General features: G+C 37.0%; 1 protein-coding gene across 2 annotated transcripts in view; it reads right to left on the reverse strand.

Moving 5' to 3' along the window:
* Nucleotides 1–3,569: 3,569 nt before the first annotated feature.
* Nucleotides 3,570–17,276, reverse strand: part of MTMR6 (myotubularin related protein 6) — a 41,701-nt gene continuing 27,994 nt past the window's right edge. The window contains exons 7-14 of one of the 2 annotated variants that reach the window (XM_010360176.2): nucleotides 16,224–16,356; nucleotides 15,406–15,515; nucleotides 14,870–14,995; nucleotides 12,048–12,097; nucleotides 11,438–11,638; nucleotides 9,529–9,660; nucleotides 9,323–9,449; nucleotides 3,570–6,842 (exon numbers count right to left, since the gene is read on the reverse strand). In XM_010360176.2, coding sequence (XP_010358478.1) covers nucleotides 6,582–6,842; nucleotides 9,323–9,449; nucleotides 9,529–9,660; nucleotides 11,438–11,638; nucleotides 12,048–12,097; nucleotides 14,870–14,995; nucleotides 15,406–15,515; nucleotides 16,224–16,356 — 1,140 coding nt within the window. In that variant the 3' untranslated portion in view covers nucleotides 3,570–6,581. The remainder of the gene's footprint in view (nucleotides 6,843–9,322; nucleotides 9,450–9,528; nucleotides 9,661–11,437; nucleotides 11,639–12,047; nucleotides 12,098–14,869; nucleotides 14,996–15,405; nucleotides 15,516–16,223; nucleotides 16,357–17,276) is intronic. The other variant, XM_030922240.1, reaches the window with a different exon arrangement.

A 17,276-nucleotide genomic window follows, 5' to 3' on the forward strand; every position in this document is an offset into this window, starting at 1 on the left:
ATACCTATTTTTTTTTTTTTAGAAAAAATAGACAAAAGATACAGACAATTCACAGAAAAAGTGCAAATGACCTTAAGTACATGAAAAAAATGAAAAAATAATTGATGCCTTATCCATCAATGCTATCTTTACCATGCTCAAAACTTACAGACTACAATCCTATGTAGAAGAATGGAAGAGTGTGCATGTCTTAACAGTTTTCTTAGTTCAAGAGTTTCCTCTTTCATTGCTATAATGAAGTATAGTATTTTTAATAAAGGGTGCCTTTGTTGTCTGTCTCCTGACTTGTTTATATCATCTTGTCTAAGGAGGATGTTTACTTACATGTGGTGGCTCATGCCTGTTATCCCAGCACTTTGGGAGGCTAAGGAGGGCAGATCACTTAAGGTCAGGAGTTCAAGACTAGCATGGCCAACATGGCGAGACCCTACAAAAAATACAAAAATTGCTGGGCATGGTGGCGCGTCCCTGTGGTCCCAGCTACTTGGGAGCCTGAGGCATGAACTGCTTGAACACCGGAGGCGGGGATTGCAGTGAGCCGAGATTGTGCCACTGCACTTCAGCCTGGGCAACAGAGCGAGACTCTAAGTAATTAAATAAGTAAGAATTCCCCACTTTGGGAGGCTGAGGCAGGTGGATCACTTGAGATCAGGAGTTCAAAACCAGTCTAACCGGCCGGGCGCGGTGGCTCAAGCCTGTAATCCCAGCACTTTGGGAGGCCGAGACGGGCGGATCACGAGGTCAGGAGATCGAGACCATCCTGGCTAACACGGTGAAACCCCGTCTCTACTAAAAACTACAAAAAACTAGCCGGGCGACGTGGCGGCGCCTGTAGTCCCAGCTACCCGGGAGGCTGAGACAGGAGAATGGCGTGAACCCGGGAGGCGGAGCTTGCAGTGAGCTGAGATCCGGCCACTGCACTCCAGCCTGGGTGACAGAGCGAGACTCCGTCTCAAAAAAAAAAAAAAAAAAAAAAAAAAACAAAACAAAACAAAAAAAAAACCAGTCTAACCAACATGGTGAAACCCTGTCTCTACTAAAAATATAAAAAATTAGCCAGGCGTGGTGGAGGGCACCTGTAATCCCAGCTACTTGGGAGGCTGAGGAGAATCGCTTGCACCAGGGAGGCAGAGGTTGCAGTGAGCTGAGATCACACCACTGCACTCCAGCCTGGGTGATCCCAGCAAGACTCTGTCTCAAAAAAAAAAAAAAAAAAAAAAAAAAAAAAAAATTCCCTTTATCTTTACTCGATTCCCTGAACTACTTCTAGTCTAGCTGACCTGTTCAAAACACCCTCAACAAAAATATCCTCCTCTCAGCTGGTCATTTTCTTCCTCATATTTACAACCAGATCTGTCTCTGGAGAGACATTTCACCTTGAATGTTTGCGCTCACTGGGCCCTGCTGTTTCTGGAGTTTGTTCCTTCTGGTGGGTTCGCGGTCTCGCTGACTTCAAGAATGAAGTCCACAACCTTCGTGGTGTTACAGCTCTTAAAGGTGGCATGGACCCAAAGAGTGAGCAGCAGCAAGATTTACTGTGAAGAGCGAAAGAACAAGACTTCCACAGCGTGGAAGGGAACCCGGGCAGGTTACTGTTGATGGCTGCGGGGTGGGGTGTGTCCAACTTTTGTTCCCTAATTTGTCCCCGCCCATGTTCTGCTGATTGGTCCATTTTACAAACCTCTAGCTAGCCACAGAATGCTGATTGGTGCGTTTTTACAGAGCACTGATTGGTGCATTTTACAAACCTCTAGCTAGATACAGAGCGCTGATTAGTGCATTTTACAACCCTCTTGCAAGACAGAAAAGTTCCCCAAGTCCCCACTTGACCCACGAAGTCCAGCTGGCTTCACCTCTCACTGCATTCCAGTGTATGTGCACTCACTGGACCCAGCACTTCTTTAAAAAATGCCAGCAAGGCCGGGCGTGGTGGCTCATGCTTGTAATCCTAGCACATTGGGAGGCCAAGGTGGGGGATCACGAGGTCAGGAGATCGAGACCATCCTGGCCAACATGGTGAAACCCCATCTCTACTAAAATATAAAAAAATTGCCAGGCATGGTGGCACATGCCTGTAGTTCCAGCTACTCAGGAGGCTGAGGCAGGGGAATAGCTTGAACCCAGGAGAAGGAAGTTGCAGTGAGCCGAGACTGCGCCACTGCACTTCAGCCTGGCAACAGAGCAAGACTCCGTCTCAAACAAACGAACAAAGGCCTGCAAATGCATGTAAAAAGTTAAGACAAAATGAGAAAATCAGCATTTTGTAACATCAACGAAATAACTGATTTGGGCAAGTATAATTAATGGATAGGTTGTTAGGGATGAGATACTCAATTTGATGCCAAAATATCGCCCCATAGAGCATTTGCTGAGTTCAAAGGGAAAAAAATGTATCTTTACAAGGAAAAGATAACCAAGTGATTAAATTTAGCGTCACCAACAGTGGAACCCCCAGGCATTACATCCTCCTGCAGTAATTCAATATGAAGTACACAGCATCTTTCCTGAAATGTAAACTCTGAATTTCATCTAGTACCTACTTGACAGCAGCTACAGTAGACAGAGGAACAAGTTAAATCACACCACGAAGAAACAATCAGACAAAAGCAGAAAGTGGGGAAACCACAACTGGTCTGGTGCAAAAAGGTCAGTGGAGAGGGCAAGAGGTGACCGGCTGTTCAACACAGAGACGGATGGGCTATAACCAAATGTAGTGCACAAACCTCAGCTGGATACTGACGCAAAATAGCAGGACGAAGGCCATTTGGGAACTAATGGGAAAACAGAACTTGGTACAAATGGTTTCGTCCCTCAGGATGGGCACGGCTACACCACAGTAACAAAGAGCCCAAAATCTCAGTGGCTTAAAACAAAGGTTTATTTCTCCCTCTCACTTGTATCACAATGTTTCAGAAGTGTGATGCTCCCCAGCCTGTTGCTCTTTATGCAAGAGTAATTCTGAGGTGGGTGCGGTGGTTCACGCCTGTAATCCTTTGGGGGGTCAAAGCGGGTGGGTCACCTGAGGTCAGGAGTTTGAGATCAGCCTGACCAACATGGAGAAACGCCGTCTCTACTAGAACAGCGAAACTGTGGTGGAGCATGCCTGTAATCCCAGCTACTCTGGAGGCTGAGGCAGGACAATCACTTGAACCCGGAGGCGGAGGCTGTGGTGAGACGAGCTTGCACCACTGAACTCCAGCCTGGGCAACAAAAGCAAAACTCCATCTCAAAAAAAAAAAAAAATAATAATAATAATAATAATTCTGCATCCCTTGACGAACGAGATGTCTACTGACCATGATGGACGGTTTACAGCAGTGTTTCTCAAAGTATGATTCCCCAACCATTTGCATCACAATATCCAAAATATTGCTAAATGCAAACAAGTTATTGGTATGCAAATAATTTTAACTCCAGAGTCCCAACCCCTAACTACTGAATCACAAACAGAACACCAGGGCTGGAGAGTCTACTACTAGCTTCTGAAAGTTCCTTTCAGTTATGCAGGCCACTATTTTATAAAAGTTGCCATTTAAATGGATATTTTACTTTGCTAGAAATAACTAGAGTAGCACAAATACTGTTTATTAAAATGTCAGGGTTTCATGTTTACATTTTCTTATATCAAGTACAATGGTATATATATTCTTTTTTGAGATAATTATTCTAGATTATAGGCTTTCTTCTAGATGTAAGTTCCTAAAACTTAGTTTACATTGATATCTAGATATACATCTTAAACAGTCTCCAAATTTTCTTTAATTAATCAAGGCATGTTAATGTCACTTGGAATTCGACATGGAAAAGTCAACAAACTAACCAAAACTTGGCTAATGAAGATCAATGTCACTAATAAAAGTCTGCAACTGTAGTAGGAGGTTGGTGCAAAAGTACTTGTGGTTTTTGTCACCACTTTCAATGGCAAAAGCCCCAATTACTTTTGCAGCAACTATGTAGTTTTATAGATGATCAGCATTTAATCCAACTTAGCATGTCAACTGGAAATTTTTCGAAATTTTAAAACTGGCCTTCTGCAAAAACCCCTTTTTCAAAACAGGCTTGACTGACACCATCTCCCTGCTCTGCTGCCCGACCAAATAAATTCAATTTGTTTTTAAAGATTTCCCTTCATCTTTACTCAAGATTCCCTGAGCTACTTCTAGCCTAGCTGACCTTTTCAAAACACCCTCAATAAAATTATCCTCTTCTCAGCCAGTCATTTTCTTCCTCATATTTACATCCAGATCTGCCTTTGGAGAGACATTTCACCTTGAATGTCTGTACTCACTGGACCCTGCCTTCCGTCAAGCTGGCAAGGGCACAATAGAATACTGATTGTAACATGAGCAAGTGACAGAAACAAAAGGAAAACTTAATGACATTATTACCTACATCTGATGGGCCTTTTAGCCCACTATACCTATTTTAAATATTCTGGAAATTATTTTTGTATGAAACAGGTATGATTTATCAACAAACTTTTGGAAAATAAACTCCTCAAACCTTATGCTGTTACGTTAATGTAATGGGGAAGTCTACTTGCCCATGTGAGAAGAGAAAAAAAAAAAAACTACAACTTGATTCTATTTGTTTTATCCAGAAGAAAAACATTCAAAGTTAAATGTGAACATTTAATTACCTTTAAATAATATATGAAATAATTTACATGCTATACACTTCCAAACACACTGAACACAAATCCAACTTTTATAAGACATATACACAGCCTGCTTTTGCCAACATATACCCTGTAGGTCACTTAAGATGTAACTGATTTCTCAGTCCACCTGTGAGCATATAAACACACAAATATATGTCTAAAGTTGAAGATTAAGATAATACACCAGAGTTGAATACAAGAAGTCAGCCACAGAAGATTCTAAAACCACAATCAGTGACTGGAACACCAAGGCACAAAAACTTCCCTTTGTAGTCACAGAGATTAAGTTTCCATTCCCAGTGCTTAAATATGGAAGCAGTATTGGTTAATCACATACTATATTTTATAGTGCATTTCTGTTGCTGTTTAAAAAGGAATATTTTTAAAATTACATAATGTATTACAGAAAAGCAATGGAAAAATAAACAGGGTTAGATAAGCTCTCATACAATAAAGCTTTTTTTTTGTCTGAAAAAGATGTTTATGTTCAAAACTAATATAATAGAGGTGTAACAGAAAGCAGCATGAGGGACCCTATGCAAATTGCCTAATACTCAAATTGTACCTCATGCCACCATGTTATATAAATTTTAAAATTTAAAGCCAGTTGGGTGATATTGCTAATTCCAAGCGATAGTTTTGGGGTTTTTATGTTTTGTTTCTTGTTTTTTGGTAATTTAAAGATATGTACTTTAATAAACAGAATAAACAGTAAATATAACATGGCAAAATGAAATCTTTCCCAGAGTTTAAGTTGCTTTTGTTAAACAATAACTTTGTAGTAGAATCTCTTTAATTTTTTTTTCTATATTTAACAAGAAGAAAAATAATGCTCCACATAGAAATGACTTCAAAATTCATGCAACCATGCACAACCTAAACTATCTATACTTCCCTTTTATGTTTACCCAAAAGTTTTTGGGTAAACTGAAAGTTAGATACTCCAGGAACAGCAACTCACTGAGCAATAAGGCAGTTTAAAAATATACGTATACATATACTATTCACCGTTTCTAAGAACAGTTTTAGAGCTTTAGCTCTTTAAACTTACACAGTTGTGAAAGAAATAAAGCCAACCACAAAATAAAAATCAATGGAACGCAGTAATCCATATATAAAAGACAGTCAAATGTGCTTATACGTATTCAAGAAATCAATAATCTAAGCTGTAAATAATAAGTTACCAAATAGCACTAAACAAATTATGATCAGAATAAACCTTCAGTTTCATTAATTTTGAATATGAAAGTGGGGCAGGCTAAATGTGAACAGTGTACTTCTACAAGTGTTTATATAGAAGTATTGTAGCATGCAACCCCAGCAGTAATGAGAGCACAATTCTTTACAAACAAAACAAGGCTGATCAAAAGAAAAACAAAACAAAAAATCTTGTTGTAGGCTGTAAAACATAAGGGTAAAGAATCCACTGGGAATTTAAGGCTTCCTTAGAAATATTTTTCATGGCACTTCAACATTAAATATCACTAAAAGGCAAAAGATGTAAATATTCATAGTTACAAAGCTACATAATTGAAAGCACATGCCATATCATTTATTAGGAAACTATGTTGTCAAATTTTGTTTTCTTGAAGTTAAATTGTACTTAAGGAAGGCTATTTATGTTTGGCTGAATTAACATAAATCATAAATATCAATTCACTAGTGTACAGTGCAAATTGTGTTTTGAGTAAATACATCAAATACCACTCGTTTCTTACAGAATTGAATGTCATTCCTTGCTGGAAATGCAATTAAAATGACTTATCTCTCTCACAAGGGCAGTTATTATCCTTCCTTCAACTATTAGCCTACCGTTAAACCCTAAAATTTTTATTAGACAAATTCTTGGTCTTGCTTACAGACCATCCTCACAATAATCCTTTTCTTGTATTGCAATCATTGCAGAAAAAACTCTAGGAGTCTAACAAGTCATTCTTGCCACACCATACTCTAAGCTGACCACAGCAGGTTCTGATTTAGAAAACTCTTCTGCATATTCACTATAACGATTATCTGCCAGGCTGCTGCCCTCTATAGTTCGAAGAGCATCATTTACGGGTAGCAGAGTCTGCTCTTTAAAACACAGGGAAGTTTTGAGGGTAGGTGATTCAGGATGAACTGAATGCAACAATTCCTTGGTGAGGATGCCATCTGTTTGCTTATTTTTGCGTTGTTTAATTTTCTAGAACAAACACAAATTTGAAAAGAAAATTACTAATTGCATATACCACAATACTTTACATGAAAAAAAGAAAACATGCTTTTGCAAAATATGTTCTCTGTATGTATAACAAAACTAAATCTCAAAAAATTAGAAACATTTAATGCATATGACATGGTTGAAAATCCTAATTGTGTACAATTTTTTGCTGTGGAAAATTGTTAGTTTTTATGTTTATTAAACAAACAATCCAGCAAGACTTGACTGCAGGCGATCACTAGGCTTCCACACTTGAAATGGACATATATTACCTACAAAGCATAACAGTGAAACATTTATAAAAAAAAAAAAAAGTATATGAAACACGAAAACACAACAAATAATCTTGTGTAGCTAAAGGGCTCACTGTATAAAGAGTTTTTCTTACATGGTTTTCCTACAGTGATTTGTTAGGAAAAAATAACAGATTTTAAACACAACAGAACTTTTATTTTTTTAACAGAAGATTTTTAACGTGTCCTGTGGCAGAGTATCACGCTCTGTTAAATTCTTGGACTGTCCTGATAATCCTGTATTACCTATTAACCTGGGCTTGCCTCTCTTGACCATATCCTTCTACAATTTACTCAAGCAGTCATTACCTCCTTATACAAAAGATGAGTAAGGGAGACTCCTGCCTGAGAGGTAGATGAGACAGTCTTACTGTTATAACTGTCTAGGATTTTAAAAATATATATGTACTTACTGATCCTTTTTGCTTATATAGGATGGCAGAAAAAAGATTATAGGAAAGTCTTAGGGTAGAGAGGGATTTGTTAAACAAGACACACCCAGAAAGCATAAAACATTGGCCAATTTGACATGAAAATTCAAAACATCTATATATAGCATACCATAAATAAAGTGGAAGACAATAGGTTGGACAAAGCCATTTGTAATATATATAACTAACAGAATTAGTGCCTGGCATATAAACAACTCTTACAAATCAATAAGAAAAAGGCAAATATGCCAACAGAAAATGAGCAAAGATTTGAACAGTCCATTCACAGAAAAGGAAAACCAAATGGCCAACAAATATGGAAAGTCATTTAACTTCATTTGTAATCATGGAAATCCAAAACTGAAAACAATTTAAATATTCATTCATAGCTGAATGGATAGACTGTGATATATTCATACAATAGAAAGTTACACAGTAGTCACTAAAAAAACAGATGAGTAAAAGCTGCATGTATCAACATGGATAGATGTCAAAACAATGTTGAGCAAAATGAAGCACATAAACAGTATGGTAACAGTTTTTTTTTTTTTTTTTTTTTTTTTTTTTTTTTTTTTTTTGAGACGGAGTCTCGCTCTGTCGCCCGGGCTGGAGTGCAGTGGCCGGATCTCAGCTCACTGCAAGCTCCGCCTCCCGGGTTTACGCCATTCTCCTGCCTCAGCCTCCCGAGTAGCTGGGACTACAGGCGCCGCCACCTCGCCCGGCTAGGGCGCGGTGGCTCAAGCCTGTAATCTCAGCACTTTGGGAGGCCGAGACGGGCGGATCACGAGGTCAGGTAAGTTTTAAAACATCAGTTATTTAAGCAGAGTGGAGGGCATATGGGCATATACATTGTTTCCTTTTACACCTCATACAAACATTATAGATAGTCTTTGGTATTTTTTCAATACACAATAAAAATATTTTAAGACAAGAAAAACAGTATTACAAATTGTGGATGCAAACATATATAGTAAAAGTATAACAACATGCACAAGAATGACTAAGAGCAAATTCAGCACAGTGAATCTGCAGACCTCAAAATACATGGGTGAAGACTGGCTAAGAGTACAGAGGGTCTTCAAATAGATCTATGTTTTTTTCTTTTTTTGTTTGTTTTTGTTCTTGAGATGGAATCTCGCTCTGTCGCCCAGGTTGGAGTGCAGTGGCACGGTCTCGGCTCACTGCAACCTCCGCCTCCCGGATTCAAGCAATTCTCATGCTTCAGCCTCCCAAGTAACTGGGATTAAAGGAACACGCCACCATGCCTGGCTAATTTTTTAAATTGTTTTAGTAGATGGGGTTTCACTGTGCTGGCCAGGCTGGTCTCGAATTCCTGACCTCGTGATCCGCTCACCTCGGCCTCCCAAAGTGCTGGGATTACAGGCATGAGCCACCACGCCCGGCCTATGTTTTATTTCTTAAAACAAGAACGAGAAAGATCTGAGGCACATATAGTAAATGTTAAAATCCCACAAAAGCTAGCTGGTGGGTACACAGATAGTTATTGTATTTATCTATACATTATGCTATATACTTCTAGTATTTTAATGTATTTTAAAATACAAAGAAAGTGATTCGAACTAACATATTCAATCAAAGTAGGGTTGACCTGATTTTGAAGCAACTGCTTACTTCAGAAGTTTATATGCTGATTTACACCAACAATACAAGTATTAGTCTAATTGTAAACTAATTTCACATCCCAAATATATTAAATTAGATACATCAGAATACTTACAGATTCTAGGTCTTTAATATCTTTCTCTAATTGTTTATTTTGCTCATTCATATTCATAATCATATTAAATACAGACTGCCTAGGATGCAGTGTTCGATCAAATTGGTGGTACATGTTCCTCCAAAACCTTTATGACAAAAAAAAAAGTTTCAATAAATTGTGTTTGAGAAAATTCAAATATAAACACTTCAATGATGTCAACTTACTTAAAATTGAAAGATATTGTATTTGGCTCCAAAACTGTAAATCTGTGAGATTTGGAACTGTAGAGAGGATTTAAATACTTCTTTTGGTCTTCCAAAAGAAATGGCCACAGGGAATAAGTCTTCTCCTTCAACCTTAATGTAATGAGAAGAACATAGAGATCTTTCCTATAGATGCAAAGTAGGAATGGTAATATTCATTTTTATAAATCAGGCGATGGCTTCTGAAGCAGATTTAAATTTTAGTTTTTTCTTCTATTCACAGTCTAACCTCGTCTCAGAATCCCATATTCTCTCTATTCTCCTTTTTCATTCATAATTAGGTAATAAATAAAGCCATGTTTCTTGAACACAACACAGGTATAACACTTTCTCTCACAACCACACATTTTAAGGGATTCCTCTCAACTCACAGAATTTCAAAAACCTGGTCTGTGTTTCACCTACTTCAAATCACCACAAACATACACATAGAACAAGACACTAATGTATCTTTCTGTCTGGCCTTCTTCTCTTAACCGCACATCTGGGCTGTAGGGGCAAGTACCACAGGGCAGGAACACACGTAAGTGTGAGTGGGCACAAAAAGGGAAACAGGCCAAATCAGGATGTTATGCAAGAATTTTAAAAGCCAATTATTTTGCAAATCTAAGAGTAGGTAGGCAAAGGTAAGAATGGTTTTAGACTGCACATTTGCCAAGTAAACATAGTGTAGGTATCCAGAGGGAAAGCGGAAAATCTCATTTTTCCATAACTCCTAAGATGACCCATAGGTGTGTCTTAGAGAAAAACTACTAGGAAATATCTACTTTTATTTCCATCTTTCCATTTTTTATAATGTTTGGCACTAATTAAGAATAGTTTTTCCTAAAATAGCTCTGTACTCCAGGAAAAGAGTCACCTCTGTGCTCCAAATTATAATAAACTATTTTGAATCACTGTAGCATAGAGCTAAAGTCTCAATGTTCTTTGATTGTTCATCTCCGCCGTTCTCTATTCACTTTTTATTCCCTTTACACACCTTTAGAATTTTCCACATGCTCTCAGTTCTGCTGTTAACTCTGTTGGGAGTGTGAGCATGTGGCTATCTTCAAATACTACCAGATTTAGCTTCCTCAGTATGTCCCTTGGATGTTCAAAAGTCTGTTAAGTGCTCTTTATTGCCTACTGTAAGAGGCAATAAAGAAATCCAAACTCAGAAGCCCAACCTAAAACAATATACATAGGACCTCTAAGACCTACTCCAGAGATCTTCCTTGTAGCAGAATTCAGGCAAAACCCCCTATCCCCAAAGACTGGTCAGGAAATAACATGAACTAGGGTCAAGTAGCATCTCAGAGCTTTTCTCTGGACAGACGCGCTAGAGTCAACACAGCTAGATTTCTTTTCCCCAAAGAACTGTCTGTTTAGAAATGTGGGGAGAGCTATAAGGCTCCATCTTACCTTAAAACAAACCAACAGTTTAAAATATTTTACACTTTAAAACTAGCGACCAACACACTCTGGGAAATAAAACAGCATAAGGATTTCTCTGCTCTAAAATATATTAATGCAGACTGGAAAGAAGCATGAGGGGACTTCCCAGGGTGTTGGCAACATTTCACATTCTGGGTTCTGGTGACATAGGTGTGTGAGTTTGGTAAGATTTACTGAGCTTCATACTTACGCTATATGTACTTTTCTGTATGTATGCTACACTTCAAAACACACTTTATAATGTGTTTTTACTATTACCTGAAAGGCAGGGGAATATTAGAAGGGTACTCAGCTTTAGCTTTAGAAATACAAAAAATAAAATCTTTACAACAAAATTTCAAATTGTCAAGATATTTTATTAAGTTTCAACCACGATTTTTGTTAGACCTCGGCTAAGTAGGGGCAAAAGGAGACCCTTTTAATTGAATCATCTTACTTGAGCTCTTCTCTTTCCTTTTGACAATTTCCAAGGAAGTTTCCAAACTGGCATGAATGAATATGTTCATGGATCTGAAGAAGAAATGCTTCACTGAATTCAAAGGCTTGTGGAAACTGTTCGGTCAAATGCCACACACACTCCAAGAACTGAGTAAACACTGGTGAGACTTCCTTTGGGTCACCATCCAAATGGCCACACCTAACCCCACAGAAAGTACAAGCTTTTAAAAACACCTCTGAAAGAGTCCATTGTTCAGGTATTGTTAATCTTAAACATACAAAAATATTCCTAAAGCACTGTTATGTTAGCACAAAAAACTAGAATTTTTATTGAAATCATTTATGAGTTTTTAAACCACAGCTTTAAAGGATCTGTTACCATCTCTAAATATAATGCAGCCAAAAAGGAAGGTAATAAATAGTCAAGTGTACTAGAATTGAAAGAAATTACAGAAAAAAATTAAACATCTTCATGTAAAATACAGTAAAAACCATGACACTCTTACCTCCCACCACGCATGTGAGTTCATAAGGAACAGAAACATTTTGGCATTCTAAACTTGGTTTACTAATTTTATAAAATATATGACTGTGTAACTGTGACTCACCTCTCTGAAAATTTATGTCCAAAAGAGATCCAATCCTTTTCTATTAAAACCTTAATGAGAAAAAGTAAAATTCACTTTCTGACTACTTTCAATTATTTTGTTTAGGCTGGATTAAATCTTATTAGTTTAAAAACAGTATTTACTGTACACTTTTAACTTATAAACAAAACAGTACAAAAAACCACAGGCAGAAGAATGCCAAAACCTTGATTCGAGGTGGGGTTAAAGAAGAATAAAAACGCATAAAAAGAAATAGAGTAGTTTTGTGACTTAAATTATTTCCATTGAACTTATTACATTTTAAGTGAAAAGAACATGTTATAAAGCAGTATTACATTTAAGTTTTTGTATGTATGAAGATGATATATCATAGGAAAAAGGCTAGAAAAATGTAAACCAAAACTGCTAACAAAGGTTAACTCTAGGTGGTAGACTGAGGTGGATATTTTAAACCTTTTGGCTTACTTGTACATTCTTTATATTATTTATATACTACTCTTTTGAAGAAAAAAAACTGATGATAAAAAGACCAATTATTTTAATCAAATCATCTTACTTGAGTTCATGTTCAAATCCAAGTGTTAACATCTATCCTCTTGAATGGACTGACTTTATGTTTTCCTTGCTGCAGCTTCTCTACTTACCCACTCCACTGTAAAAACAGATTTCTAACTTTTTCAGTCTAATCTAAACAAATATTTGTAGTATTTAGTATACTTTATCACTTCATTATACAGTCACCAACCACATTCTTTTCATAGTGTCAAAACTGCCGGTTTTAGCTTCTCTGAGTTTTCTCAAGCCTCTGCTTTTGGCAGAAGACTATACACCGATGTGGCTGAGGATGTAGTCACTGGAGCTCAGGCACAGGCTCCAATCCCAGCTTCACCACTTAGTGTGACCTTGGCCAAGTGATCTTTTGGCTGAAGCTACAGATTTTATTCTGGTCTCTCTGCCATTCTTCTGCACAGCCACGTTTAAAGCATAACTCAATATCTTTCTCACTAAATGTATTCTTCGGCTTATCTCAGTGAAGAGCCAGAAAGCAGCACCATCCGTCCTGGCACCTAATTCAGAAACTTGGAAATCACCCCAGAGGAAGACTCCTCTCTTCTATCCCACATCCAATCCATGACCAATTCTTACTGACTCTGCTTTCTTTTTTTTTTTTTTTTTTTGAAACGGAGTCTCACTCTGTTGCCTAGGCTGGAGTGCAATGGTGCAATCTTGGCTCACTGCAACCTCCGCCTCCTGGGTTCAAGTGATTCTTCTGCCTCAGCCTCCTGAATAGCTGGGACTACAGGTGCACACCACCACACCCGGCTAATTTTTAGTAGAGACAGGATTTCACCATATTGGCCAGGCTGGTCTCAAACTCCTGACCTCCTGATCCACCCACCCTGGCCTCCCAAAGTGCTGGGATTACAGGAGTGAGCCACTGCGCCCAGCCACTGACTCTATTCTCTAAACATCCCTGGAACCCATCACTTCCCCCTTCACTTGTGTGTTACTCTTTTAGTGTGGTAAAATTAAAAACTTTTGTCTCGTAAGTTAGTGTAACAGTGTCTACACTGGCCTCCTAGCCTCCATTCCCACTCCCTCTGGCCTTCAAGACACCAAACCATCTTTTTAAAAAGCACATCTAATCAAGTTACTGTTTGCTTGTTTAAAACTCTTTAATAGCTCCCATTATCCAAAGAGGGGAAAGCCCCATTCCAGCCTTCTCTTCCTCAGGCCCTGACCCCACTCTATTCCTCTGCAGCCAAGCCTTCTATTCTAATATTCACTCTGAACTCCATCCATCACACATTACCTGCAGTCACCAAAAAAGGTTATGCTTTGGTTCACACTGTTCTTATTGCCTGGGAAGCTCTCACATCATCCCCATTTATTACCTATTTTCATTTGGATGTCTAATAAATAATTAAAGCCAAATAAGGCAAAGAAAATATTCCTTATCATATACTCTCAAGGTAAGCTGAGCATTATTTTCTTATTAGCAGCATTCCCGCTTGGCCTGTCCGAGAGTCAGTATGTTAGCAGCACAAAATAGTCGTGCTGAAAAGGGACTGGTGATTTTAAATCTTCCTTTGCTTTAAGATGGCACTGTATTTAATAATTCTAAACTAATGAAAATTTTCTAACATCTCTTCATTTAATTATGAGTTAAGATGTAAATTTTGAAAACATAAGTTAATCTGATCACACGTTTAAAAGCAAGCAAATAAAAATCTGATCATACCTTTAAAAGCAAAGAAACAAAAAGCAGGAACTAGGCCTTTATCTTCACAAAGGAGAAAATCTATTCAACCAGAAATTTTATCTTCAGATATAAAACATGGCTAACATGTTATTACACTTACAAATGCGGGTGTTTTAAATAGAAGGTTTCCTTCAGAATTTAATTTTAAGTACTCTTATTTGTGCATTGTTGTATTACATTATTTGTATTTGTTAGATAAAAATGAGGGACAAAATACTGAATATTTCCATTGCAACATTTTAGGAAAAAAAAGTTATTTAAATCTAAAGTTTATTGTCAGCGTTAGCACACATGGAAATGAGTCTAATTCACGGTTTCCCAACCTCAACAGTACTGACATTACAGGCCAGAATATTCTTTGCTGTGGGGCTGACCCCCCCAGCAAAAATTTTATGCATTATAAAATGTTTAGTTAGCAATATCCCTGGCCGCTCCCACAGATGCCAGTCTCATCATTTCCTTTAGTGCAAAATTGTCTCCAACATTGCCGAATGTCCTCTGGAGGGACATAAAATTACTCCTACTTAAGAACCATTGGTCTAACCAAATAAATCCTTACCATGAATCCCTTGATTGTCCTGTAGTAGGAATCCAATAAAAGAGAACCCAGGGAACAAACCTGGGAAGTCCTATCCCAACCGTCAGAACAATGCACCAACACACTTGCATTTTCAACTGTTATTGCCTGAAAAGAAAGATCACATACATTCTAGCATACTTTAAGGTAAACCAGTAAGTTCTACTTGAAAACCATACTACCAGGTACTGTTACAAAGAAGTGCTATGCCTGCAATAATAATGTCACAGCAACGGTTTCCAAAATATGCAACAAAATACGATAACAACAAACACACAAGCAAACAAACAAAAAACAAAGAAAAAAATGTTGCTTCAAAGTATTTAGAAACATCTTTTTAAGTTTCTACATTAAGTGCTACACGATATTTTTAAGGCTGAAAATAAAGTGAAGCTCATTAAAAAAGTAAAAAATAATAAAAGTTACCTGATGAATAGATACCAGCCCCCAACAGAATGAATCTACTCCTTCCCAATCATTATAGACCCCAAGACCAAATATGAAAGATAAAGTGTTACTTTGGCCAAGAAGATTGCAGCATCCATAACAGCTTTGATATGGCGAAGCCATCCTGAGCTCTCCAAACCGGAGTAGAAATCATTGACAGAAAGCCCTTTAGTGCCATTGACTAAAAGAGGGATAAAAATATTTCAATTAGAATATGGCTAGAGTTTCTGTGTTGTGTTTTCAAGATCTTTCTAGATAAGTGAATTAAGAAAGAAGACAAAATAAATAGGCAAGACTCTATAAATGAAAAGATGCTATTAAAAGCTCAATAACTGATTCTTGGATATATTTTTCTATTATACCTGTGCTTACAAAAATGCTCCAATCTCTCTAAAAACATTGTAGCACAAGCATCTAACTAAAAATAATCTTCTATTTTAATTTTTTAAATTCCATACTATGACTGGAATATTTAAATGAACATTACCATAAATTAGTATTTACTGTACTGACTACTCAAGAATATCTATCTAATAACAATTTTTTTGCAAAACCATTAGAATTGTTCTAATACAGTAGCCACTAACCAAATATGGCTACAAAACATTTGAAATATGGCTTGTCCAAACTCAGAAGTGTAGTAAGTGTAAAATACACACCTGATTTCTAAGAGTTGTTGAAAAGAAAAATATCTCATTACTGATTTTTTTATATTGATTACATGTTAAAATAATGTTTTTAATATATTAAGTAAGGATATCATTAAAATTAATTTCACTTGTTTCTTTTTAATTTTTAAAATGTGACCACTGGAAAATTCTAAATTACATGTGACTAGCATTAGATTTCTTTTGGACAAGGGTGCCTAAAAAAGTAAGCAATAATATACCTTCCAATAATTTCTGAAGGCTGGACCTCATGACATGAATATTTTCAATTCCAACAAACTGAAATCTAATATTGGAATAGTTGTCTTCATTTTCATAACCTTTTCCGGCTGCTCTGTTGGCCATTGCATTCAGCTAAAATTAAAAGTTTTAGAAATTTAGAGACAAATTACTTTTCTCTTCTAATTTACCAAAATGTCATGAAAATACTAAATAAGCCGTATTTTAGCTAGGAGAGAGTTTAAAGGAACTCATCAAAACTGAATAAGCTACCATTCATCTTTTAATAAGTAAAAATGCCCCATGTTATTAAATAGTAATGAAGGAAATAATAAAGTAATATGATTGCTATATAATGGAAAGGTCAAAGTTCTCATAAGTTCATGAAACCAATTCATTTATGCTTTCGTCAGTTTTCCATATGTTTCTAATATTTTAAAATTAGAAATAAATGTCTCCTATCTAATTTTTAAATGATTCAGTTGAGCAGAGCTGGCTGGGGGACTTTTCTTTTACAGCATGAACCTATAAGTTTACTTCAGAACAAGCCTAGAGCACTGATCATTCTGAAAGCCACAGGGAACTGAGAATCAGATCTGAAATATGCTTCAGATTACTTGAGGTCTTCTATATGAGAAATTATTGGAGGCCCATACACCATATAATATGGCATATAACCGGCCATCGAGATACATCTCTGAGAACTGGACCAAAAATAAACTGGTCTCCAGGAAAAAATAGATTGCTCACAGGCCCATGGTCTTTAGCTATTAGATCAAAATGTTGTCAGCGGTCCCCTTAGGATCTGTCATGCTCTATTCTTCCAGGCTAGGATTTCATATAGTATGTTAACACAATTTATTAAAAATTCTTATGAACATGGATAAAATGGAGCCTAAATTAGAAGAAAAGGAGCTCTTCATTTTGTGGATTTGACCTCAGTTTGGTAACAAGTACAGTTAAATTGTATCCTCCTGACTGTAAAATCTACAGTTAGATGCTAAAAAATGCTTCCACATTATTACTACTTGATTTACATTTAACTAGTAAAACAA

This window comes from Rhinopithecus roxellana, chromosome 18, assembly GCF_007565055.1.
Source record: "Rhinopithecus roxellana isolate Shanxi Qingling chromosome 18, ASM756505v1, whole genome shotgun sequence".
Lineage (NCBI taxonomy): Eukaryota > Metazoa > Chordata > Mammalia > Primates > Cercopithecidae > Rhinopithecus > Rhinopithecus roxellana.